Genomic DNA, 26,137 nt, shown 5'->3' on the forward strand with positions numbered 1-26,137 from the left:
TTACTTTTTATAATAAATTATTTTTTTGGAATTCTATTTATTATGCTCTTTTTTTGATATTTTTAATATTTGTTTTATTTCTTCTAATAGATTTTTGTTTAGGTATTTTTATTATAAACTTTCATTATAATAATTTTAACTAAAACTTTCTAAAAAAATAATATTTTTTGAATTATTTATAGTTTTATTGATATTTTCTAATATTTGTTTTATTGTTTAGATAAAAATCTAATGTTTCAGTATTTTATTATAAAAGTTATAATTCTTATTTTTTACTAAAATTCTATTAAATAATTAATATATTTATTATTATCTATATGTTTTTTCTGAAATATTTTTATATTTGTTTTATTTTTATAATAAACTTTTATGTTTCAGTATTTTTATTGAAAAACTTTTCATTATGCTTATACTTTTTTTTTCAATTTTTTTCATATTTGCTAATTTTTTATCATAAATATTTAATTTTTATTAATAAAAAATCGTAATCTATTTTTTTAATGAACATACTTTTCATTCTATTCTACAGTTTCTGTTTTACATAATACAAAATTTTTTGTTGGGTAATTCTGTTTATAGTAATTCATTAGTTTTTATATAAATATTTTTAATATTTTTTTATTTTACTTCTCATTATTTTTCATAAGTTTACAATTTAATATATATAAAAACTTTATATGCACATCTACAACTAATACTATAAATTTTTTTCTTCATCAGTTTTGTGTTGTACTTTAGTAATACTTTATCTTATATATGATAATTATATATTTACTATTTATTACTATCTTTTTTTTATCTTTTTTGTTACTTTTCTTATAATATTTTGTTTAACTTTTATTATCTTTTTTATTAATAATGTTTGAATTTTACTGATTACTATATTAGTTTTCTTTTATTTATTTAATACAACTTTATATATAATTTTTAATATTAAGTTTTTATTTAACATACAGTAACAACTTTTTAATTTTTTTTTGATATATATTTATGTCTGATAACTTTTTTATTAAACTAAGAAAAACTTTAATATTATTGTTTGTAAAGAATACACTTTTAGTAATAATAAAACAATTCTTTTGTATTTTATAAATAAAAAAAAAAGATGAGAAACTTTAAACAGTTGAAGACTCTTCGACGTTCGCAGGCTTCTTTGCCAATTGCTGCTTTTCGTGAGGCTATAAAAACCGCTGTCTCCACCAATCAGGTTTTATTATTATTATTTATTTATTTATTATTATTATTATTATTATTAAAGGTCACTATTATTGCGGCGGACACGGGCGCAGGAAAATCGACACAAGTCCCACAGTATCTTTTAGAAATGGGGTAAAAGTTTATTATAAGTTTGCGCTATTTAACAACAGTAATAATATAAATACCAAAAGTAATAATAATACAAATTATATGGGTCACAACAATATAAATAATGAAAGTAATGATAATATAAATAATAAAGAGTTTGATTCATAAAAAACTAATATACTAGTAACTCGTTTTCTGCATAAAAAGTTTGAAGTATTTATTATTCGAACTTTTCTATGGCCTTTTCATTTTATTTATTATTTAATATAATTATTGGCCAATCATTAACTCCTTTATAAAGTGTTACTATAATACCGAAGTTAAAATTTTTTTATATTGTCTAATTATAAACTTGACAAAAAATTCATGAAAAAACTCAACAAAGTAATGATTTTTCAGAAAGCAGGAGAACGCATAGTTAAAATTAAAATTAAATGCAGGGACTCTTCGTTTATATATATAACTTAAAAAACTTTTTTATTATCCCAACATTTCTTAATATGGAAGTTTTATGGTACTTTTGGTGAACAAATAGATTCAACATTTATTATGTATAAACTTTTTGTAAAGTCTACCAATATCGATTCGTCAGGTACACAGGAATTGCTTGCACTCAGCCAAGACGAATTGCTTGCATTTCATTGGCTAAAAGAGTCTCATTTGGTAATATGATTGGTAGTTTATAGATAAAGTTATTAACTAAAATATTTTAGAAACTTTAAATGTTTACGATACCGAAATCGCTTACCAGATTCGATTTGATACCTCGAAAACTCGAAAAACGAAGATCCTTTTTTTAACTGAAGGTTTAATAATAATGAAATGATAATTCATTATTCTTTCTTACTATATTTATGGTTACTTACTATTTGTTAAGAAAGTTTTTTTTATATACAATAATAATGGAATGTTAATTATAATAATTATTCATTATTTTTTGAATATATTAATAATTATTTACTATTTGTTTATAAATATATATATATTAATGTGTTTTCATTATTTTTTATAATATATTTATTATTATTTACAATTCGTTAAGAATTTTTTTATATACCATAATAAAATAATTATTATAATAATTATGAATGTATTTATTATTACCATTTGTTGATAAATTTCTTTCTATATAATAATAATTACTATTTATAATTTTTTGTGAATATATTTATTATTATATACTATTTGTTAATAAATTTCTTTCTATAATATACTAATAATTATTATTCATTATTTTTATGGATATACTTATTATTATCAACCATTTGGTAATAAATTTTTTTCTTTATATATATTATAAATAATACTATATTCCATAAGTAACTGGGAAAAGAAACAAACTTTTACTAATAAAAGTATAATTTATAACCAACTTTTTTGTGTCTCTTAATGCGTTAACCAATGGAAAATAGTAAAAATTTTTTTAGTCAATGACGTAGTTTTTTGAGCCATCATTTTTTCTAATTATTCAATTTCAGTTTATTATTTGCTTTTTTTATTTTATTATTATTCTAAATTGTTACGCTTATATTTATATAATATTTTCCAATATATTTAGTACAATAATTATTGTGAACTATTATTTTCAACATTTCTAGTTTTATTATTGTATTTTATCATAATTTTTATCAAATATATATTTATTATTTTTACTTCGTTATAAATAATAATTATTATTAGCATCATAACACTTATTTAAAAATAGCTTTTTTAAATTTTTATGAATGACGTACTATTATGATACTCTTCTCTAATATTTACTTATTATTATTCGTATACTTTTATATGATATTTACTTATTATTATACTTTTACATAAAATTTACTTATTATTATTAATTTCTTTATATCTTCTATATAATATTTACTTATTATTATTTTTTTTATACTTTTAAAATGATATTTTCTTATTATTATAATATTTTTTATTATTCTAATATATTATTTTCTTCTTATTCTTTAGTTTTTGTACCTTTTCTATAATATATACTTATTTTTAACTTTTCATATAATATTTTCTTATTATTCTTTTCTAGTTCTTATAGACTGTTTACTTATTATAATTATTTTTAGGGTTATTACTTCGGCAACTCGCTTCCGATCCGCTTTTATCAAAATACGAGCTTGTGATTATGGATGAAGTACATTTTATTATTATTTTTACTATTTTTTATTTATTTATCGATATATTTTTTTATTTTTTATTAGTATTCATTTTAATTTTTTTAATATATACTTTCTTATATTTATATTTTTATTAATTATTATTTATTTTTTGTGTATCAATATATATTATTATTAATTTTTGTATACCATTGTTATTTGTATTTGCATATATCATCATATATTTATTATAATTATTTATTTTTATGTATCAATCTATATTTTATTATCATTATTTCTGTGTATCAATATATGCTTTTTCATATTATTATTATTTATTATATTTTTGTATATTTATTTATAATTATAATTATACACATCACTAATTTTTATGCGTCTCAACTTTTTTTTTCAGGTGCATGAGAGAAATATTTACTGCGACTTTTTACTGGGAATGATGAAAAGTTTACTCGTTGGATTTTTTACAGAATTATAATTATTGTTTATTATTTATAATTATCGTAACTTTTGTTGCATTGTATTTTCATTAAATATAATTCATAAAAGTTATTTTTATCATTAATAAACAAAAGAAAATAATAAAATTTTTTTATTAAAGTTATTGTTATCATTAAAAAGTATATACCAAAAAATAGAAATAATAGAACTTTTACAGTAAATTTTAGTTATTTTTATTATTATTATACGAAAAATAATTTTTTTAAATAATAAATAAGAAAAAGTTATTACTATTAATAAAAAAAAATAAACAGAAAACAAAAAAACCTTTTAAATATTAAAAATAAATGTTATTAATAATGTCATACCAAAAAAATTCATATAAAAGTTTCATTATTTTATTATGAAAAATAAATCAATAATAATTATGATAACTTTTTATTTAATGCTTTTTTTATTTTTATAATTAGTTATATTTAATTATACTTTTGCTTATTTTTATTTTACTTTGTATTATATTTTTTTATTGGTTATTATTATTTTTATTATGAAAACTTTTCCTATTTTTCTTTAACATTATATACTTAAAATTTTGCTTATATTATTTTTTATTTACTTAGTTTCACTATGACAACTTTTCCTTTTTTCTTATCATATTAAGAAATAATAATATATACTTAAAAATTTTGCTTTTTTATATATTTACTTATAATTAAGAATATACCTTTTATTTTTTTAACAAAAGTTTTATTTATTAAAAAGTTTGTTATTACTATAAAATTTATATATAAACTAAAAAAGTAGTAATATTGTATACATAAATGTTATGCTTATCTTTTTAATTACTTATTATATTTTTAATAAGTATCTTTAAATATTTATCATTTTGCTTATTTTATTATGTACTTATTTTTTTTAATATTTTTTCATAATAAATAGTGCAAACGGGCGGACTTGAAGCTCATATTAATGTCCGCCACTATTAATATTGATTTATTTTCATTATATTTCCAGAGCTCACCTATTATTCAGGTTTTTTTTAGCGCGTTCAATCATTTTTTTCTTATAAAATTTACTATTCTTTAAAGAACTTCATTCTATGAAGTGTAGAGTTTTATTAATAATTTCGTAATAATTTATGAAGTTCTTTTTTACTATCCAATGAGATGGCCTAGCACTATTGTATATTTTGGTAAAGGGGCGTATAAGGTTGGTGACAGCTTATATTGTTCAGCCAATAAGAGTATTGTACGGCACTTTCTTTGACTTTATATATTTTGATTATATTATTTATCCAAAAAATATAGTAATTTACGAGTCCGCGTGATTTTAACAAAAATAATTGGCTGGCCAAAAAAACCTGAGACAAATTCTTTACAATATTTACTGTATTTATTATATATTTAATAATCTTTCTTTCTGTATATTTTATGTTTTTTTCGACTTATTAAGTACTTTTATAACTTTTTTTGTGAGTGAGCTTTTACATCAAAGAAGCTGTCAGCTTATTGGTAGTTTGTGTATCTTGTTGGGGCCTTTTAAGCCAGTGGGCCTTTGCAATTCGTATCTGAGTTTCTAATTGGGTTATACAATCATGTCCGCAATTTTATTGGTTTTGGTCACTTTTTTGCAATCTTTCGAGGTTCTAGTGGTGAAAAGTTACTATTGCTTCACTATTTAATGTAATTTTCACTGTTTTAGTGGATCTTTTAAAATTTGTTTTTCGAATTTTATATGAACTTTTATTTATTTGCTCCCATAAGTTTAATTGGGCCCTTCTATGTAATTATGTATCAGCCTTTTGTATAGCTTAAATTTTTTTCAATGTTTTCATTAGTAGATAATAAGTTCAGGCCTTTCCTGTTAGCGAATCGCTGCTAACTTGCTATAGACTGTCGCTTGATTCTCCAATCACCTTCACTATTTTTTATTAGAATAATTTATTAAAAAATAACATTTAAAATCATGTGGGTACTGAAATTAGTACCGTCGAGTACTTTTTGGTAGCCTTTAGACATATATATAAACTTTAGTACTGTTTTCAGTTTTATTACTAATACTAGTTTTTTTCTTTATTTTTCTTGAAAAGGTACCTGGCCGGTTGTATGATATTGAAGTTCGTTATAAACCGAGTGAAGCACCAATGGAGATCGTCGAGAAAAAATTGGACACACGTATTATTATTTATTATTTTCATAAAAAACTGGACACACGTGTTCTTATTATTATTATTTTAAATTAAAAAGGGCCGTACATCCGCCTCCTCGAAGAAATTGATCAAACGTATCCAATCACAGAAAGAGGTTGGCACGTATTTATCTGTAATGCTGAAGAATTTTCACTAAAATTAATGAAATGAAAAAATGCAGGGGACGTCTTAGTGTTTATGAGCGGCGTGGCTGAAATACATTCCTTGTTTGAAGTTTATTATTATTACTATACTTTTATTAATACATTTTTTTATTTTCTTTAATTCATATATTTATTATTATTCAATATTATTAATGAAGTTTTTTGTATATCTAACTTTTGTTATTTATTTCTCTGTAAACTTGAATAATAGAAAATTATTTATATTTCTTTATTATATCCTCTATATGCCTTTCATAATTTCTATTATACTTTTCATTGGTTTATATTTTATTAAGTTATTATTTGTAATTATATAAATTTTAATAGGAGGTCACTAAATTTGCTGAAAAAAGCCAACAGTGGATTGTTTTACCTTTGCATTCTCTACTGAGTTTTGCTGAACAGGGTTTTGCTCTTTCATTATTATTATTATTCATTATTTTCTTTTCCTTTACTTTTTTTATTGCTTATTTGTTTAAAAATATTTTATTACAATTTTTTAAATTTAAAGTTTTAAAAATAATTTTTTTTAAATGCTTACATTTTTTGTAGTTATTTTTAAATATGTAAGGTGATTGGTTATATACTAAAAAAGACAGTATCTCATTGGTTATAAATAGTTCTTTTTCAGCTAATGGCCTTGTAACTTGCCCGAGTAGGAAACTTTAGTACCTATAAAAAGTTACTGCTCTTAAAAGCCGGCTAGAAGCTGTTCAGCTGGCAATTCGTTTAAGTCTTCATAAAATTTTCTATGGGGATAAGGGGCATTGCAGCCAATAACAGGCAGTTAATTTTAAGGATTGGCTTAAATTTGATAGCCGATCCCTTCATTTGCTAAAATTTATTGTTATTAGAGGACTAATTGTTGCACTTTGTCGTACCCAGCCACTAGCATTCCACTCCTGTAGATATCAAGTGGGTTTATTAATGAGCATTCATTTCATTCGTAAAAATATAAAAACCTTAAATTTTAGTGTAGTATTAAGTGTCATTATATATACTTTTTTTATATATTTTATTGTCCAACTTTTGTTTTATATAGTAATAATAAAATAATAATGAGTTAATAGTAATAATAATTATTAAATAATTATAGATAAAGTGTTTGAAAGCGCTCCTGAAGGGAAGCGGAAGTGCATAATCTCCACTAATATTGCTGAAACTTCTATTACGATTGACGGCATTCGTTTTGTTATTGATTCCGGAAAAGTTTCATTATTATTATTGTCACCATCTTCATTATTATTATTTGTCACTATTTTTCAGGTAAAGGAAATGGCGTATGACAGTAAAGTTAACATGCAGCGCTTAACGGAGTACTGGATTAGCCAGGCCAGCGCAGAGCAAAGAAAAGGGCGGGCAGGACGGACTGGGCCGGGTCATTATTATTATTATCACTATTTTTTTTATTAATAAGTAAAAGTAGATATTATATATAAAATAAGTAAAATAAACTGCTCTAATAGTAAAAGTTTATATAAACATTAACTATTTTTCTAATTATTCTTATTAACTTTTTACTACTTAATAAAAAGTTTATTATAATAAATACAATTATATTAATGAAAGTTTTATTGCTTTTCCTTAGTTTGCAGTTTATGACTTTTATTAAAATTATTTTTATTTTATTGGTTATTCTTAAATAAAAAACATTTTTTAGTAAAATCTGTTAGCAAGAATAGTATTGGTTAAAAAACCTTAAGTTTCATTGGGTAAAGCAAAGGCCTACGGTTTTTTTATACTACTTTTTACGCCTTGTTATTGGCTAAACTATATTTATTTACTACTTTTATGGAAATAATATTGAAAAAAGTTTAAAAAATTTTGAGAAACGCCGTTTGGTTAGTAGCTTTTATTTAAAAAACATATAATGAAACTTTACGCTGGAAGTTCGCTTATAAGAAAAAAATTTAAAGGAAATTATGAGTTAAAGGAACAGCATAAGTAATAATGAAAAAAAATTTGTTAGATCCATTTTGACGGCCTTAAAAATATTATTTTTAAAAAGTTTGCCAAGTGTGCTTTTGGTGTAGAAGGCGCCAATCATAATTAGAGGTTTAAGTTTTCATAAGCAATCACTAACATGTGCAAGTGGTGCATATAAAGTATTTTTTTGGCGATATTACAGAGTCACATAGCAGGTATACTATATTTTAATAAGTTTTTGTTGGGGAATTTTTCATACTTCATTTATTATTATATTTGAAAAAAGTAATTACTTTTGTTCCAAAGTTGAAAAAATAAAATGAAAAAGAAATACATAATTATTAAGATAAAACTTTTACCAATTTATTATAACTATTTTATAATTTATTTTTTATTGCTATCAAGAAAATAAATATTTATAAATGGTCTATTTTTTGTGAAATCTTGCTTATACTCCCCTCCGCTCAAATAACGTCACTAAACTTCATTGACCAACATTTATAGTTTACCAGTAAAAGTGTAAATGGAAAAGTAAGCTTCTGGTTTGTAAATTATGCAGCCTATTTCGCACGAATAACAAGGAAATAAATAAAATTTTTAAAAAATATTTTTCATTAACAATAATACTAATAAAAAAAAGTTATGAACTTTTATTAAAAAAAGTGTTAAACTAAATACTTTTTGTAACAATTTTATTAAGTATATATAATAAAAATATATTTGCAATATTATAATCAAAAAAAATTATGATATTGTTTTTTGTAACAAATTTACTGAAAAAGATTATAAATTTATTTCTGTAAGAATAATAGTCAATTATTATAATAAATAATGAATATATTTTGTACTGGAAGGGGATACAATAAATATTTTTCTGTAACAATAAAAGTAAATAATTATAATAAATAATAATATAATTAATTTGTTACTGAAAAAGAATACAATAAATATTTTTCTATAACAACAATGATAATAATTATTAGTAATAATAATGAATATACTGTACTGAAAAAGAATACAATAAATAACTTTTTGTAACAATAATAAATATTTATAATAAGTAACAATGAATAAAAAAATTATACTTTTATAAAAATTAAAAATGTTTTTTTTTCGGTGACAATGAATATAATAATGTAATGAAAATTTTTCTATGACAATACTAATAAAGAAATATATTAATAACTTATTGTTATATCAGAAAAAATAATGTGAACTATTTTTCAATATTGATAATGCCTAAAAAAAAATTTATAATACGTGATTATTTGTAACAGTTGTACTAATAAAAAAAATATTGAAAAGTAATTTTAGTAATGATAATACCATAAGAAAATATAATGAAATTTTGCAGGAGTGAAAAATAGTTACTTTTTCTATATGAATTCAATATTATCACTACTGTTAGTGTCTGCTATTAAGTAAAAAAAAATTTACAATTTTTTGAGCCTCATTCTTAATATATTTTGTATTATAAATTATAATAAATAAGCAAAAAATTTAGTAATATTATTATTATATTAGTATCCACTATTAAGTAAAAAATGTAAAGAAAAAATTTAGGACCGCTATTTCTTTGTATGTTTTTTAAATTATCATGAATAAACAGAAATTTTAGTGAATATAATTATTACTTATACTGCAAATTATTAAATTATGTTAGTATTCACCATTAAGTAGAAAAAGGAAAGTTAAACTCTTTTTTCGGCTCTTTTTTATTTTATAAATTATAATGAATAAGTAGAAATTTAGTGGATTTTATTATTTTTTCAAATAATTCATTATATTTTTTGAAAAAGGAATTTTTTTTCTTATCTATATTTTTCATTATTTTTCTTAAGAAAAGTTCAGAATTTATATGTTGATAAAAAGATTTATTTGTTTATTATATAATGAATTTATATTTTATTGTTTTTAGTTCTTTATTGTATTTTTTACTCTTTTTTGTTATTATTTATTATTAATTCATTATATTTTCTTATACTTTAAACAGGAGTTTGCTTTCGTTTGTACGATAACAACGACTATCAAGCATTCAGCCGCTACTCGACTCCGGAAATTCAACGTGTTCCGATTGTTTCTATGCTTCTTCAGGCGATTAATTTCATTAAAATTATTTACTTAATATCATTTTCTTATTAGCTAAGAGTTATTATGTTGACCTTTTTCGAGAAATTAATATTTTTTTTAAAAAGTTTTTACTGGTTTCATAATAATCTAAAATATTGTTTTTTTTTCATTTTTATAATTACTTCAGTATTATTATGAAATTTAATGAATTAAAAATATTTTCATTTTTTTTAACGTCTTCGTTTATAGTGCTTTTAAAAATAATAAATAAATAACTTTAGCTTGTAGTAAACAGTGATAGCCGTTTCACAAAATTTACTGAATTTACACAAATTTAATAAAGTATAGCGCAATGCTAATGGTAGCTTTAAGCTTGTTTATATTTAATAAATGTTGGTATAGAAAAGTATAACGAGATGTATACACAGTATTGGTAGCTTTAGGCATAAAGTTTCCATTGGATAATTTTTTTTTTATTTTTAAAGTGTAACACATTGCATATAATTTGAACTTTAGCATTTAGTCAATTTTTTTAATGAATATTTTTGTATATTATTCTGTTGTCGCCTACACGTGTACACCACGTGGAATGAGCTACACCTATTTCTTATCATAAGAAAGTATCACAACACTACTATTTTTTGGTGTTAAAGTTTACTGCGAGTTTGGTTTTATATTTCATGAAGAACTTTAAAAATAGTCACATGCATATTCATAATCATAATTAATTGTAATACCAATAATAATGAATAGATAAAAGTAATGACGAATACTGACCCGCGTACTTTTGATTTCATCGAGCCTCCCAACAAAGATGATATAGAATTGGGATTAGATTATTTAAAAAAGGTTTTAATGAAATAGTAATAATAATAGTAAATAAATAAATAATAATAAATAAGAAATAGTAAATAATAATAAATAGTAATAATAATAAGTAATAATATATAATAAATAATAAATTTCGTTCAAGAATGAAGCAATTCATGAGGTGACGGAACACGTGACTGTGTTAGGAAAAGTATTGTCAAAGCTACCAATTAGTATTCCGCTTGGAAAAATGCTTATTTTTGCTACAGTAAAACCTTTTCATTACTATAATTACTATCATTACTATCATTATTATTATGAAAGGTATTGGATATCATTAAGCCAACAGTTTCCATAGCTGCTCTGTTGTCCGTCCAGTCACCATTTATTACCAAACACATTGATAGGTTTACTTCTATTCTTTTTTACTATTAGTTATATTAATTTCATTATTTTTATGGCAAGCCAAAGCGAAGCTTACGAGTTTAGACACAAGTTTGATTCGAAACACGGCGATGCGTTTACTTTGTACAGCGCTTATAATGAATGGCTCAAAGTAGTATTATTATCATTATTTTTAATATTATTTATTATTTCCGTTATTATTGTTATTTTCTGTAATTATTATTATGAAGGTGAAATCTGAATCTAAAGAGCAGTCAAAACTTTGGTGTCGTAAACATTCGATAGTAAAAATATTTAAAAAATTTTTTCAAATATTTTAAATTTATGATCATTATTTTTTTTTCCGTTTCTGTGTATTCAATGAAATTTATATAAATTTTTTTTATATTATTTTCTAAAAGGAATAAAGTTTGTAACTTTTATATAATATTTTTTAATTCAGTTTTCTTTTTTATTATAATTTTTTTTTATTAATAAAAATATTTTATAATTATTTTATTCAACAAACAACTTTATTTTATTTTTTAAGAAAAACTTCTTTTTATAAGTCATTTTTTAGAAGCATATTTTTAAATAATGTAAACCTTGTACTATTTTTATTTTTTTATTATTATAAAAAAGGAAGAACAAAGGTTTTACGAAGTTTCAAAGTTGATAAAACAGTTTGAAGATATTCTTATAGATAATAAACTCATTCATTATAATTTAAACACAACGTTATCATTATTATTATTACTATTATTATTATCCTTATTATTATTTAAAGGGAAGTTCTTAAAGAAAAGCGATACAAGAAAACAATAAGTTCTCGCAAAAGAAAACGTAATTAAACTTTTATAATACACAAATAATTTTATGAAAGTTTTTTTTTTTTACTTTTTTTTAAATTATATATATATATATATATATAAAGATGATGAGGATGAGCTTTACTTAAAAGTAAGTTTTTATATGAATAAAAATGCTTAAATTTATGAGTTTTTAGTATTATTAAAATAGTAAAAGTTTTTTTTATAAATAAAAAATTGTGACATGTAATAAGGATTTTTTTTTTAATATTTTTGTAAATTATATAAAAGTTTCCATTAAAAAAAATTAATATAAAAAAAGTAATTATTGAAATCTTTTAAATAAAAATAAATAATAAAAGGATAATAATAATAAGTTTCGTCAACTAACCATCTCTGCATTGGTGCAATAATTAAGTTTCTTGGGTAGTCTATATTATATAAAGTACCTGTTCATACTTTCTGCTGTTTAACTTTATGCCAAAATCTGTAGCCGGGCGATTCGGAAAGTAGCTCAAAGTTGTTATCGAACAATGAATTGAACGGGCCATTGGCTAAAGACGTTCGAAACTTTTATTATTATTATTATTATTATTATTATTATTATTATTTTCAGAATAATACTATGCAAACACTTGAAGAAAAAGAAATATTTCTGCTCCAACTTATCTTGGTGTGCGGCCTTTACCCTCATATTGCTGTGCCCGACTCCGCAAATCGTGTGCGACGTCCAACTGAATTGGTTAATAATAAAAATGCGCATTATATAATGGAATGAAGAATAATAAAAAATAATGAATACTAAATAAGTTGATGATTTCCAATGATTATCGCTTTTTATAAGAATATAAAACTAAAATTCTTACAAACTTTATGAAAAAATAGTGATAATATATACAATAAAAAGTCTATATACTATTATTAACCAATAGAATACTAATTATGTATAGGTCTACCATTCCCAACTGAAGCCTTTGTTAGTCCTTCATCCAACGAGCGTCTTTTACTCAAAACCGGAATATATCGATCAGAGTGGGCCAACCATTAAAGACTTTCTGTGTTATATGTCCTTATTGGTGTTTATTTTTTCCTACCTGTGTTATATTTTATATGAAAGTATTTTTATTCTTATCATTGTTTTATTGAAACCTTTTTATAAAATATATTGTTTTATACTTTTCTTCAAGGAAACTAAAAAACCTTATTTGATCAACTGCGTGCGTATTCCCAGGCATGCTTTTTTTAATCTATATATTTTTATTTGTATTCATCATTATTATAGTTTCCACTATTTGCTCATGTTCGCCAGAAGTATTGAGGCTGATGCCACATGCCAGCACCTTCTTATCGACTCTTGGCTTGGATTGACTATAAAGGAAAGTTACAAGACGGCAGAGGCGCTTCTTTTGTTGGGTTTTTTTTGAATTCCTTTTTTAAAAAAACTTTTAAGAAAGTTTATTGGCCATTAAAGTTTTGGGGGTTTTATTTTTTTTGTAGATTTTTTTTATTCGTGTATTAACTTTCGAAGCCTTATTAATTTTTTTTTCGTGCTAGTTGTTCGTATTCGCTATTGGTGGAATGAATTGCTTTCACAAAAGGTCTTAAGAATTTATCATTACCATTATTATTAAATTCATTATTGAAAAAGCTCAAGTCAATGGAGCCCTCATTGTCTTCCCCAGCACCTCTTTCAGGCGCTAAACATAAGCCAGTTGCTTCGGTAAACTTTTTGAAAACGCCTTTTTTATTGGTGGTTGCAGTAAACGGGCGATCAGTTCCTTTTTTTATTGGCTGAGACCTTTCATTATTTTTTATTTTTATAAAGTATTATTTAAAAAAACCAATTAGATTAAAACGAAACTTTCAAGGGAACTTGTCGAGTTTTATAAAAACTTTTGTGGGATCGAGCACGCGGAAGATCACATGGCCAATTTTCCTAAAAATAATGAAACTTCAGAAGGAGTGAAAGCAAAGCTTACTTCTGCTATTTTTCAATTCCTCTCCTTAAAAATAACTCATAAAGTTTATTATTATCTTCATCATTATTATTACTCTCGTTATAATTATCAACAGTTTGTAAAAGTTAAACAGTCAGAACTGGAGGAATTTCTAGATCTAGAAGAAGGCACTAATAAATGTATTTCCCCTCGCCAAGGAAACGGCGAGGGTATATATAACACCAATTATAATGAACTTTTTGTTATTATTAATAGTAACTTACATTAATTTCAAATTATATTTTTTTTAATTACCGCTTATCTTTTATTATTATTAGTATTAAACTTATAATTCATTATATTTTTATTACTTATTATCACTAAAAGGCCTAGGACTTGCGCTCAGCGACTTTTGTAGAGTCGGTTCATTAAAAAAAAATGTTTGTATAAGAATTTTATAAGTACATAATTGTAAAGTTTATCAGATATTATAACTTTGTATAAAATTTGTATTCCTTCTTTATTATTCATTATTATCAGGTGGCGTGGACAGACACTGGTCATCTTTTTAGAAAAGAAACTCTAGACGAAAGTAAAGAAGACCCCTTAGACCAAAAAGAAGCACGTGAAGAAAAAGTAAAAAATCACGTGGAAAAAGAAACCACATGGCGCTGCTCTCTCTGCCTCGCGGAGACTCGCAGTTCGTTACAGGTTTAATGTCTATTTTTATTATTAATTTTTATTTCATTTTTCGTTAACGCAGAAATTCTTGGTGCATTTAAAAAACTGTCTTGACTCTACTTTTGACCAATTCGGGCTCGCAAATACTACCGAGGACGAATCGAAAGTCTCGGTTACTAGTGGAAACTCGGAAACAACCAATGTTAGAAGAAATTTTTATTTTTGCACTCTTTGCGATTCGGAGTACAACTTTTCTGCTATTGAAATTTTGAAACACAAACGTTCCCACCAAAAATTGAGCGAATAGTAATAAATTTTATTAACTTTTTATGATAACAATAAATGTTATATATTGTAAAAATTTTTATTTTTCGCTTTATTCGTGCGCGCATTACTGCTTCGATATATTTGCTATTGTTTCCTTCAAAGCGGATATCCATTCTTTGTTATTATATTAGAAAGTATACATTATTTCATAAGGTGTTTAGTTAAGGAAATTATATTTTTCTAGTTGGAAACAATTTTTTTTCAAAAAAAATTGTTTAAAAACTTTTGACATATATTTTTTTTCATAATCTTAAAAGTTCAAAGAAATATAATAAAATAGAAAAAAAAACTATTGAAGAACTTTAGTGAGTACTTACGATACTTTGCGTCCTTGCTGGCGGCTTTAAAGTTGTAGGACTTGCCCTTCCAGCGGACTACAAAATGGATGCCTTTTGTTTATTTGAGCCAATGCTAAAGTAAAATTTATCAAGCAACCAATAATCTTCATACTTACTTGTCTTAATGGTATTGGAGTCGTCTAACAGAGAAAGCTCGCTAATTGGTATAGGTGATTTGTATACCACGAGGTTTTCCCTCGGGTATTTCTTTCGCAAATGTTTTTTCGGTTTATTAGTAAGCAGTAAGAAGTCATTAAACAAAACCACGTGAAAGTCTATTATAAATTTATTAAAAAAAGAAAGATTAAAAAAATTTATAATTTTTTTTTATAATAAAAAAGTGAACCTTTTCCCTTTTTAGAAAGATCGCCTTGATGAACGACTCTCCGCGGAGACTCGCAAGGTTCCTTCTTCTATAAGTGACAGTAAAATCTTATAAGAACTTTTTAAATACGTAAGAAGGACGTACGGGGAGTGGATTGGCGGGAGAGAGTTTTTTTTCTATTTCTTTGGCTCTTTTTTCATTCTCATGAGTCTTGACTTCTTCGTTGATTTTAGACGTTAACGCTTCGCTCATTCGCAGAGCTTTCAAGCAGTCCAGGTACTCTGAGTGGCCCTCTCCTGTTTCGGTTGAAATCTTCAAAAATTGATAGAAATCACATCATTCTCCATCAACGCCACGAATATATTAAAGAAAAAAACACTTTTCGCAATAAAAGTGGATATCTGCAAATCCGCTGCACTGGTAAAAGCAAACTGGCAGACAAGCCTGATAAAAATAATGGTAGTACCAGAATTTAATTCCAATGATATCAGTATGTCGTACTTATATATGATTTAATATATAAAAATGAAAGACGTTTTATTAGTATTAATGCAGAGTGGATATAATAAAAATAAAGATTTGGATTTTAAAATAAATGCTCAACTTTTAGAATGCCTTGATCAAATATCCGCAATATCAAATTTTATGTGTGCCAGTATATTTCGTTTATTAAAAAAAATTGGCCAGAATAAAATAGTACAGAAAGAAAGAAAATAGGGAAACTTTAAAGAGGCCCCACTATTATAATAGATTATATTTTAATAGGTAGTGGTTGTTAATAATTAGTTAAATCAGCTCTGCTTTAAATTTTCTTCCTTTGTTGCTTTGTGACTCACTAACAAAGAAGGGAATCATAGTATCTCTAATGCCACTACGTAGACTACTGCAAGTTGTCAAAATATAAACAAGTATAATATTTTTCTTTTGTAAACAGGTTTAGCCAGTTATTCTTCTCAAGTATGATAATTATAATATATTATAAACTGGTAGACTCTTACAAAAAATCATATATTAATAAAAATTGCATCTTGCCTCTGTTATACCTTCATCAAAGCAAGAAATTATAAAAAAATTAGTTTTTTTTCAAAATTTATTGGCCCCGGAGAGTAATATCTTTGACAAATTCGGAGTAATAACGCTAAAACACAGCGACTTACAAGCTAAACAATTAATATATAAAACGAAACTATAATATTTAAAACGCATTGGATTACTGCTTTAGACTTTAGCTATAATTACAACGATCAAACTAATACCGCAGCACACGGGTTAAACATGTTATATTTGATTAAAAAATAAGTTAGACCTCAATAACTAATGAAAACACTTAACTTGAAGCTTTTTTACTTCAAATCTTTCATTATAAATAAAAAACCTTTTATAAAAACTATTAATATACAAGTTTAACTTTTTCTTAGCTTTAATACTAGTACTCTTATTACTAATGTAAACCAACACATTTATATTTGCATTCACTCTTTTTGTGCAACTCAAACTTATGAGTTTATTAAAAAGTCACAAGCCTTTAATATTTCCTGCATCTTTTTTTTGCCATTACTATTTAAAGGTTTTCTCTTGTACTGACTAATGGTTTACAATAGTAGAATTTTTTTAAACCTCAGATTTTATATTTTATTGGTCTTTGGAAGGGAGAAAGCAATACTCTTTGCTTTATTAAAATAGCATTGTTATTATAAATAATATTATGAACCTAAAGAGTCGAAATGGGAATTTTTTTCACATTGCTCGATAAATTCTCGAATTTTCGGGTCTATAGTATATATGAGTAGAATAGAGCGTAGCAAAAACATTTCAAATATAAATCATTCAATAAAGTATATGAAATAGATGTACTCTGCCAATAAAGAGCGTTTAAATGCAAGAAAAACCATATATAGCAAAAGTACTAACATAGTTTAATATAAAAGCCCTACTTTATATAAGTAAAATGTATATTATATATAACATTAGTATCTGCTAATAAGTAAAAAGGTTAACTTCTTCAAAATATAAGACTAATCACCTGATTGGTTAAATAAAAAATTCAGGAAAGCATCATGCCGTTTGCAATACTTTCCGTAGCAATCCATCTTTTTTAGCTATTATACATACCAAAATTTTTTAGCTGGTACCAGTTAAACATAATTAGTAGTTTTTAAGACACTGGATTTACCATTTTATCTAAAAATAGGATGTAAACTTTACCGCTTCACAAAGAATAACACCGACATTATGTACGACCATATGGCCCTCTTGCTGGGCTTTTTTGAGAGCATCGTAAAGTTCTTGTAATAATAGTAATAATAATAATAATAATAGTAATAGTAATAATAATAATAATAATAATAATAATAATAATAATAATAATAATAATAATAATAATAATAATAATAATAATAATAATAATAATAATAATAATAATAATAATAATAATAATAATGCACCTTCATTTACTTCAAGAAGTTCTTTCCAACTTAGAAAAATATCATCCAACATTTGCTCTGATAAAATTTTAGCTTCCTTCATTGGGTAATAAAAAACCTATAATTATTACCACTATTATTATTCATAAAAAAATATGTATTGAGAAAGTTTTTTAACCTCCAGGACAGCCTTTAAGTCGGACACATACGTCGCTTCCGTTTCAATAAGTTCGTATATTGACTTTTGACGTTTGAGTTCTTCAGCGGAGAGCGTTGATAATATTGCTGAACCAAAAATATCATTCCACGAGCAAACTTTAGAACTCTTTTAAAAAATAAATATATATAAATAAAATTTCAAAGAAGTAATGAAAAACTTTACTAATTATAAATATAAAAAATGAGACCCTTTTACTTTGTAAAGACGAAGAAGATGCTTCCACAGGCCGAACGTAAGAGGGCGGGAAATACCCGCATTGACCCTCAATACGACCTGGTCCAATAGCGGCGAAGTTAATGGGCTTTCTGAATTAAATGGAAGGCTACCTTTCCACCAATGGGGGCCACTTTGAGCGATAACTTCAATGATGGTTCCCGAAGAAAAGGAAAGCTCATTGGGGCGTTGGGAGGAGTAAGCGCAAACGGCTTGTACTTGTAATAGGGGATTCACCAATGACATGTCTTCTATAGAAAAATATTAAATTTATAGGGAACACAAGCGACGCGAAAGAACCCGCTGGTTTCTTTTGTAAAACTTCCACGCATGACTTAGGGAACCACCCGAGCGCGCCTTTTTCTATTTCTTTTAAAACTTCTATACTGTAGGTCAGTTATTGGCGGGAAAAAAAAGTAACTTTGCTCTTCAGTTATTAATCTTCCCGCCCACCATTCGAAATCTTCCATGTCCGTCACAATTATACAGTCACCTTATTATTATCGTAATAATTATTATCATTACCATTATTAATAAATCTCACCAATTTGAAGTTTTAATTGCATCGGTTCATCCGGTTCAAAACTATTTTATATTAAAAAGTTACAAATATTATAGTGAAAAATTTAGTTGTACAAAAAAAGTGTATTATTTAAAAAACGGTTAGTCAACTTTTTAATAACTTTGGCAATAATAATTTCACGTTTGCTTTCTTCTAAAGAAAAAAATTCTGGCTCTAATAAAAAGTGAAAACAATAGAAAAATAAAATCAAAAAATTAATGAAAAACACATCAAAAATTACGAGTATCAAATTTTGATTGGCTAAAAGGTAAACGGTTGTCCAAAACAGAAACACTGGTTGGGGGAATTCTGATATTAAAATTTAGTAAAATGAATTCGTTTTAAGCCTCGAATGTTTATTAATTGATTAAATTTACTCAGTTTATTTTATATTTACCATTATATTTTTATTTTAGTAGATATATACTATTATTTCTTAATTAATTATGAAATTTAAAATTTACTTATAGTTTACTGGTTATAAAAAAATAAAACAATTTTAACTGTCCTGCATTGTGGTTAATTGTTAAATGTATTAAAAATGAACACGTGTTTTCTGGTAAATAGTGAAAAAACGAGAAAAAAGAGCACATGTACACTTCTGTACTTGCAAGTTTTATTGGTTGTGAGTGGCTTAAATTTTCTATGACGAGAAAAAGAGCAGTAAAATAATGAAGTTTAAGTTAATAGTTCAGTGGTCAACCTCTCATCTCTGAGCACGTGTCGAAGGGCAGGGGTTTAGGCGACACCTGTTTCACGTAGCTGGAAGGAAACATTCCTTTTTCATCCCGACATTCTCCGTACCACCAATCACGATCACTTTGGTCAGTGACACGGATAAGATCACCATTCGAAAAATTTAAATCGTCTATATATAGACCAATAAACTGTAAAAAAGAGCATGATTTACTTTTATTGGCTTACAAAAGAATTTTGACTTTAAAAGTTGAATGTAAGTATAAACTCAGAGTTAATAGAGTTTAGCAGTTACCCAACGATCAACACATTTTTTACATCAAAAGTACACGGTTTGTTGGTTAAGGCGCTTTTTTACTTGTTGAGTGTATATAAAGTTGTGAGAATGCTAAAATCAGCCAGTGCGAAGTTACTGAATGCAATCACCAATCAGCGCATAAAAAGTTATAAACAAAAGCTATATTAGTGATAATTTTTGTTAACCGACTAGTAATTAGCTGAGTGGCCTATAAATTTATCAAAACATTCACGATTATGTGCCAAAATAAAGGAAGTTGCAAGAAAAATAGTGAAAAATATAGAAAGTAAAAGATTAAAGTTCAATATGAATAAAACAAAGTTTTAGAGCAGCAAGAATAAGTAAAAATGTTTTTTGATGTAATACCCAATAAAAAATACTAAGTTTTCTGTATAAACATTCAAAAAATATTTTTAACAGAAATATAATAAGGGAATTTTATAAGTGTAAACATAAGAAATCATAGAAATAATGAAAACCGGGTTCCGTTGAAGAATATGAATAAACGGCTTCATAAAGGTTTGGATCATCCGGTGGAAAAGTTTGTTTGTCTGATTTAAAAAACAATAACCATGAAAACAGTACAAATGATAATATTATTATAATAATGATGATATAAGAAAAGGCAACCGCCAATAAGAGCATCTTCACCCGCCGGGCGAATGTGGCGAATCGTTTCGAAGTTTTCCAAAGCATCAACGTAGTCTAAATACACCAATAAGTTCATTCGAATAAAAAAGTTTATTTATTATCTCTTACAAAATTTATTTTTTTTATCGTAAGGAAATGACTTTCATTACAATAAAATATGCTGAATGTAAAATGAAAAACATTTTTATATTTTATTCCCCTTTTTAATAAAAATAATAACGATGACAATGCGGATTATTACTTGAAGGGAAAGTTCCGGATTGGTCTTTATTGTATCCGTACCACCAATCATTATCAGTTTGGTCAGTGACAACTATTAAATCTTTCAGTTTGTTAATGAAATAATGCGTATCATCATATTAAAATATATATAAAAAAGTACAAAGAAGAATAATAGTAATATATAATTTTGTTTAATAAATATAAAAGCTGATTTGTTGAAATAAGCCCAACATTGAAGCTTATTGGTTAAAATAATGCACACCTCCTTCTTTGAAGCACAAGTCGCTTTTATTGGTAGATTGGTACTCGTAAAGAGCAATGTATGCTAATAATATTTATATAACATTAATAACAAAGTAATAATAATAAATATAATAATAATGATATTAATAATGTAATACGAAGCGCAGTTGATCCGGTTTCGACTAATTTTTTTTCCTTAATAAACAACCCAACAAATAATTATCAATGAATTTTACTACATATTCCATCAATAGGAATAATACGTTAAAATTCAGTTGTTGTTGTTTTTCTTTTATATATCGCTGCTGTTCGAGCTTTAGATGTCGTGAACTTTCGGCTTGTTGTGCTTCTTCACGTTGTCTATGTTTTTCATTCTCTTCTACAAAAAGGCATAATAATAATAGTGATAGCTATTGTGTACATAGAAATGAAAACCATCTTGCTTTTCTTTTATTTTTATTTCTTGCTCAGCTTTTATTGATTCTTCTCTGAGGGATAGATGGTCTTTTGCTTGCGCTGAGGTATAATAATATTAGTACTAATATTAAAATTTAATAAAAATGAAACCTAAACGTTTCATTTGCTCTTTTTCCATTTCACGTGACTCATACTCTCTTTGTAGTTTTTGTTGTTGATCCTTTAAAACTTTTTCAACGTTCTAAATAAGTTTATTATAAATTTTTATATTTATATTTATATTTATTATTATTATCATACTTTTTACAACTCGAACATTATTTATAATATATCTGTATACTAACTTTTCTTGAGCGGATTAAAGCTACTCGCTCAAAATCCAATTTAGAGCGCTTAATAAGACTCTCATAGACTTCTTCTTGGTTTCTTTTTAACTCTGTTTGCATCCTTCCGAGTACAATTCTTTATAATAATAATAATAATAATAATTATAATAAATGATAATATAAATTAATTATAGCGGAAACAACAACAATAATTTTTTCAGCAAGCTGATTGGACCTTTTTTCAGAGATATCGATCCTGTCGCGTGCTATTCGCTTTTCAAGAATCTTAATTTCTGCGAGGTGGGCATGCGCCTCCATGATAAGCTCTTTGATAGCGCTGTCGGTCTGCACTTGCGTGTTGCTTATAAAAATATGAAAATACTAATTCGTGCTGGTTTTTTTTCACGTAAAAACACGTTTTATAATTTTATAAAAAATATAGGTTAATATTTAACAGTAAAACAAACTTTCGAGCGTCAAGCTTCTCACGTGAGAGTTTTTGTTCGTCTTTAACAAGCTGTTGAAGTTGATCTTCAGAAGAATTATAGTCTTTGCGTAGCCCTTGAACCTGATTGATTAGTAAAACATCAACAACCAAAATAAAGTTGTATATGCTTCAGTCCTACCAAAACTTCCAGTGCGCGAACTTTACTTCTTAAGGCGAGAGCTTCGTTTGTTTTGATAAAGCTTTCCTCGGCGGAAAGTTGTAGTATTTTTTTTAATTCCTTTTTTCTTAAAGTTGCCCTTTCATTAAATAAATAAATACCTTAAAAAAAAGTTGCAGTGCACTAAAAATTCATAAGAAAAACGAAAAACTAAAGCACGCGGCTTAGAATTCCTAAGCTAGTAAAAACGTGCTGGTATTGGCTAAACTACATTTCAAATTGAGCATTCAATTGGGCGAGTCTTGCATGGTGACACCAAATAAGGTCGTTCAGTTTGCTTCGCCTTTCATTCAGCTCATTTTTCCGCAGCTAATAATGACGACATAAATACTACCATTTATTTAAAAAAAAAAGTAAGTAAATGGTTTGCGGACAATAATAAAGACCGCCTACTATGTCTGACAAAATTCTGGGCACGATCAACTTTGTATTTTGCAATAAAATTTGTAGAAATTTGATTAATTTTTTTATCAAAACTAGCCAAAAATATAACTTCTACGTATATTTTATATTAAACAAAAGTAAAATAATACTATGAAAAATATATAAATAATAATATATAAAACACATGAATAATAACTGAATAACAAAGAAATTATTATATTAATATATACTCGTTTTTTATAAAGCTCATTAGCTGCTTTTTCCATTTGGGCCCGTAGCTCTTGCTTATACTTAATAGCATCACTCTGTTTATTTTTGGAAAGTTCCCGAATCTCACAAAATAATAAAGAAGGGTGAAAAAATATTATTGAAACACAAAAATTGGCCACCCCAAAGCAACAATACTTAATTTATTGATAAAATAGTAAAAAAACAGCGCCGTTGCAACTTTTAGGTTAGAATAAAAAAATTGACTAAAATAAGAGTTTAAATGTGTAAAAAAAAATAATAGTCCTTTTATTTACGGCGAAGTAGTTAGTGATAGCTTTAAGTGTTACTTGTATTTATTTTATTGAAAACCTTTTCAAGTTCTTCATTCCTCTTACGATCCAATTCTTCCTTCTCTTTCCTTTTATACACTAATTCGTCTTTTTGACTTTTCCCATATTCATAAGCTGAAGGCTTTTTACGCAAAAAGAATATGTTGTAATAAATATATTTAGTGCAAAGGAAGTTTATCGTGTAGTCTAAGAAAAAAAAAATTGGAATTAATTTTTTCTACTTTAATGAAAATTTTTCTTTACTCCAAATTTTTACCTTATAAAAACCAAAAGTTTTACTTTCCCGATGCGAAACTCTATTTATCGAACTTTACAAACAATTTTAAAAATACACGGGGTTTATAATTAAACTTTGCTAAAGGCTGATCTGGCACGTGATCTGGAATCACATGGCCTTTAGCATAAGATTCGGTCAGATGCATCCCGATAACAAACTCCTCGCAGTCAAGCTTTCCGTCCTGGTTTTGATCAGAAAGTTCCCTGCATTAAGTTGTTTAATAGGGTTTAATAAACCCTATTTTTTTTTATTTCTATTGAAAATAGCATGCCTTTTATACAGTCGTTTTAAATCATTAGCAGTAAGCACTATTTATAACCACCAAAATCTATAATATAGGAGGCAGAGCGGTATAATACGCTAACCATGTATAACAAAAACATCACCAATTTAAATACATCCACACAAGTTAATAATATTTAATTGTCTATATAAATACAATATTTTATAAAAGAGGTTAAAAGTATTATTTTTTAATTCGTTTAGTTAATTGTGCACTACAAACCTAATCAGTACTACAACCCTCCTGATGCATCAACGAGAGGGTCTTAATGTTTAGCGATTAGAAGTTAGCTATTTTTTTTAAAGTACTGAGTAGAATAACCAATAAATATTTCATATATTAATATATCATGTACGACAAGAACTTAACTTGTGAACCTAATAGTTTTCAATTATACTCATCAATTAAAACCAACTGAAAATATACTAAAGGATTTTAAATATATAGCTATTGTGGCCAGGCAAAAATATTTGAATATAGTTCAAAAATTACGCGATTAAACTTTTTTTAACTATAAAAACTTTACTAATTTAACACATATTTTACAAAGTTTTTCAAGTAGAAGCGCTCTCGCTAAAAAGTATCTTAGGAAGCAATAAATGCCTCAAGCGTACCCATAGCGGCTAAATAGTGTGGGGTCAAATGATTCTGGTAGGCGGCAACAATATCAATATATTTTTTATAAATGCTTATTTTTCGGTAAATGCTCTACAAAAAAGGTTCATAAAGTATAAGATACTTTATTCTTATTAATAAAAGTTAAATAATAGAAAATAACTTAATAATACAAGTTCTATTGATAAATATTGAGATTTAAATGGAAATGAAATTGCAATGTTTTTTGCAGATTCACCTTCTACCTTTTATAAGAACGTCTATCCTATAAAACTAATACGCTTTATTTGTGGCGATCGTCCAAACTTTAATATTGTAGTCAAGTCTAAAAAATTCACAAATTTTAAAAATTGAAGGCTATTCGTGAATGTGTCCTGTCTCTTAGGTTTATATGACAACTTTAAAAGTTCTGTGAATCTAAGTCTTACCATCGAACTCACCTAAATTATTATACAAACTTTATTAAAGTATCTTAAATTCTGCCTTGCAGAATATCTCAAGGTTACCTTAAAAAGTTACTAAAAATTTTTTTTTAGAATTTATCCTATAACAAAACTTAACTTAGAAGATATATAAAAACTTTTTGAGTAATTTTGTAAATCAAAATTTAAATTAAAAATTTGTATATATAAGTACCAAATGCGACGCAAAGTTCCCGGAGGTAGCCGTGACTCGGCAAGAAATGCTTTTTTAGCCTGGAACTCTAAGAAATAACTTATTAAAGCATTCAAAGTTTTAAAAAAATAGTTAACTTCGATATTAAAACTATATTTTATAGAAATGCAGTAAAAATTATTTATAAATAAAAATGAAACGAACCCGAAATAAAACCAATTTTGTTGCGATCAATTTGGTTAAATTTTTGTATGTATTTTAACCGTTTGATATTTTCTAGCCTAACTAAAAATTATAAGCTAGTTGTTTGTAAAAATTTAACAAAAAACTTTGGCGCGTAGTTCATCTCAATCTTTGTAAAAAATAAGTTTCATTTGAGATTTTTCAAAGTTTATCAGATTTTAAAAATTCCATACCTTTACAAAAAAAATTTCAGTAATAAAAGTAAAAAAGTTAACTTTTTAGTTGTGTATGTTACTAAGACTTCTTTGTATTAATCACAAAAGTGATAAGTAAAGTTTAGCTAAAGTTTAATAGTAATTTATCTTGCTTAAATTTTCTATAAAATTACTTAAATAATTAAGTTAAGTATTTATCATTATCTGAGAAACCAGAATTAGAGTTAAAAATATTACTAATTAC

At 25.3% G+C, this 26,137-nt stretch overlaps 2 protein-coding genes across 3 annotated transcripts; one reads left to right on the plus strand and one right to left on the minus strand.

Moving 5' to 3' along the window:
• Positions 1 to 1,105: 1,105 nt before the first annotated feature.
• LOC135120144 (probable ATP-dependent RNA helicase DHX34) lies at positions 1,106 to 15,142 on the plus strand. The gene is made up of 34 exons (XM_064044468.1): positions 1,106 to 1,207; positions 1,259 to 1,329; positions 1,898 to 1,968; positions 2,019 to 2,111; positions 3,378 to 3,445; positions 3,823 to 3,879; positions 4,806 to 4,898; positions 5,956 to 6,040; positions 6,113 to 6,169; positions 6,236 to 6,288; positions 6,546 to 6,624; positions 7,315 to 7,427; positions 7,485 to 7,596; positions 10,138 to 10,238; positions 10,968 to 11,063; positions 11,188 to 11,292; positions 11,349 to 11,431; positions 11,490 to 11,580; positions 11,660 to 11,713; positions 12,051 to 12,145; positions 12,196 to 12,251; positions 12,343 to 12,368; positions 12,711 to 12,779; positions 12,834 to 12,959; positions 13,168 to 13,293; positions 13,405 to 13,448; positions 13,500 to 13,630; positions 13,772 to 13,815; positions 13,866 to 13,937; positions 14,066 to 14,239; positions 14,291 to 14,384; positions 14,542 to 14,594; positions 14,695 to 14,865; positions 14,918 to 15,142. Exons 1-34 carry the CDS (start codon positions 1,106 to 1,108, stop codon positions 15,140 to 15,142), a joined length of 3,090 nt encoding a protein of 1,029 aa, XP_063900538.1.
• Positions 15,143 to 15,205: 63 nt separating this feature from the next.
• Positions 15,206 to 25,858, minus strand: LOC135120143 (intersectin-2-like). Of its 2 annotated transcripts, XM_064044465.1 has the most exons (40): positions 25,825 to 25,858; positions 25,700 to 25,776; positions 25,517 to 25,583; positions 24,057 to 24,185; positions 23,962 to 24,001; positions 23,725 to 23,826; positions 23,376 to 23,477; positions 22,973 to 23,070; positions 22,723 to 22,840; positions 22,564 to 22,664; positions 22,332 to 22,457; positions 22,115 to 22,232; positions 21,921 to 22,011; positions 21,789 to 21,869; positions 21,617 to 21,732; positions 21,512 to 21,548; positions 21,373 to 21,435; positions 21,130 to 21,210; positions 20,868 to 20,942; positions 20,717 to 20,788; positions 19,947 to 20,111; positions 19,835 to 19,886; positions 19,485 to 19,552; positions 19,354 to 19,417; positions 19,226 to 19,266; positions 19,103 to 19,174; positions 18,982 to 19,050; positions 18,795 to 18,932; positions 18,656 to 18,741; positions 18,427 to 18,573; positions 18,270 to 18,366; positions 18,031 to 18,110; positions 17,849 to 17,924; positions 17,537 to 17,596; positions 16,205 to 16,269; positions 15,970 to 16,137; positions 15,847 to 15,913; positions 15,617 to 15,775; positions 15,480 to 15,551; positions 15,206 to 15,276 (listed from the first exon to the last, which is right to left on the minus strand). In XM_064044465.1, the coding sequence occupies exons 1-40, from the start codon at positions 25,839 to 25,841 to the stop codon at positions 15,227 to 15,229; spliced, it is 3,507 nt and encodes a 1,168-aa protein (XP_063900535.1). In that variant the 5' UTR covers positions 25,842 to 25,858; the 3' UTR covers positions 15,206 to 15,226. The 2 variants fall into 2 exon arrangements, with proteins under 2 accessions (XP_063900535.1, XP_063900537.1); XM_064044467.1 differs by lacking the exons at positions 15,206 to 15,276; positions 15,480 to 15,551; positions 15,617 to 15,775; ... (2 more) ...; positions 16,205 to 16,269; positions 17,537 to 17,596 and having other exon boundaries at positions 17,868 to 17,924; positions 17,999 to 18,110.
• Between the last annotated feature and the right edge of the window lie 279 nt (positions 25,859 to 26,137).

Source organism: Zophobas morio, unplaced genomic scaffold (genome assembly GCF_036711695.1).
Source record: "Zophobas morio isolate AGI-343-1 ecotype UQ-CSIRO unplaced genomic scaffold, CSIRO_AGI_Zmor_V1 ptg000349l, whole genome shotgun sequence".
Taxonomy (NCBI): Eukaryota; Metazoa; Arthropoda; class Insecta; order Coleoptera; family Tenebrionidae; genus Zophobas; species Zophobas morio.

Bases quoted from the DNA above. Each gene is read 5' to 3' on its own strand.
- LOC135120144 (XM_064044468.1), top strand. From the start codon at position 1,106: ATGAGAAACTTTAAACAGTTGAAGACTCTTCGACGTTCGCAGGCTTCT. The intron at 6,170-6,235 runs GTTGGCACGTAT...GAAAAAATGCAG, and splicing joins GTATCCAATCACAGAAAGAG to GGGACGTCTTAGTGTTTATG. The intron at 14,385-14,541 runs GTATATATAACA...TATCACTAAAAG, and splicing joins TCGCCAAGGAAACGGCGAGG to GCCTAGGACTTGCGCTCAGC.
- LOC135120143 (XM_064044465.1), bottom strand. The intron at 22,233-22,331 runs GTCCAATCAGCT...ATTATTATAAAG, and splicing joins ATCGATATCTCTGAAAAAAG to AATTGTACTCGGAAGGATGC. The intron at 15,552-15,616 runs GTAAGTATGAAG...AATAAACAAAAG, and splicing joins CTCCAATACCATTAAGACAA to GCATCCATTTTGTAGTCCGC.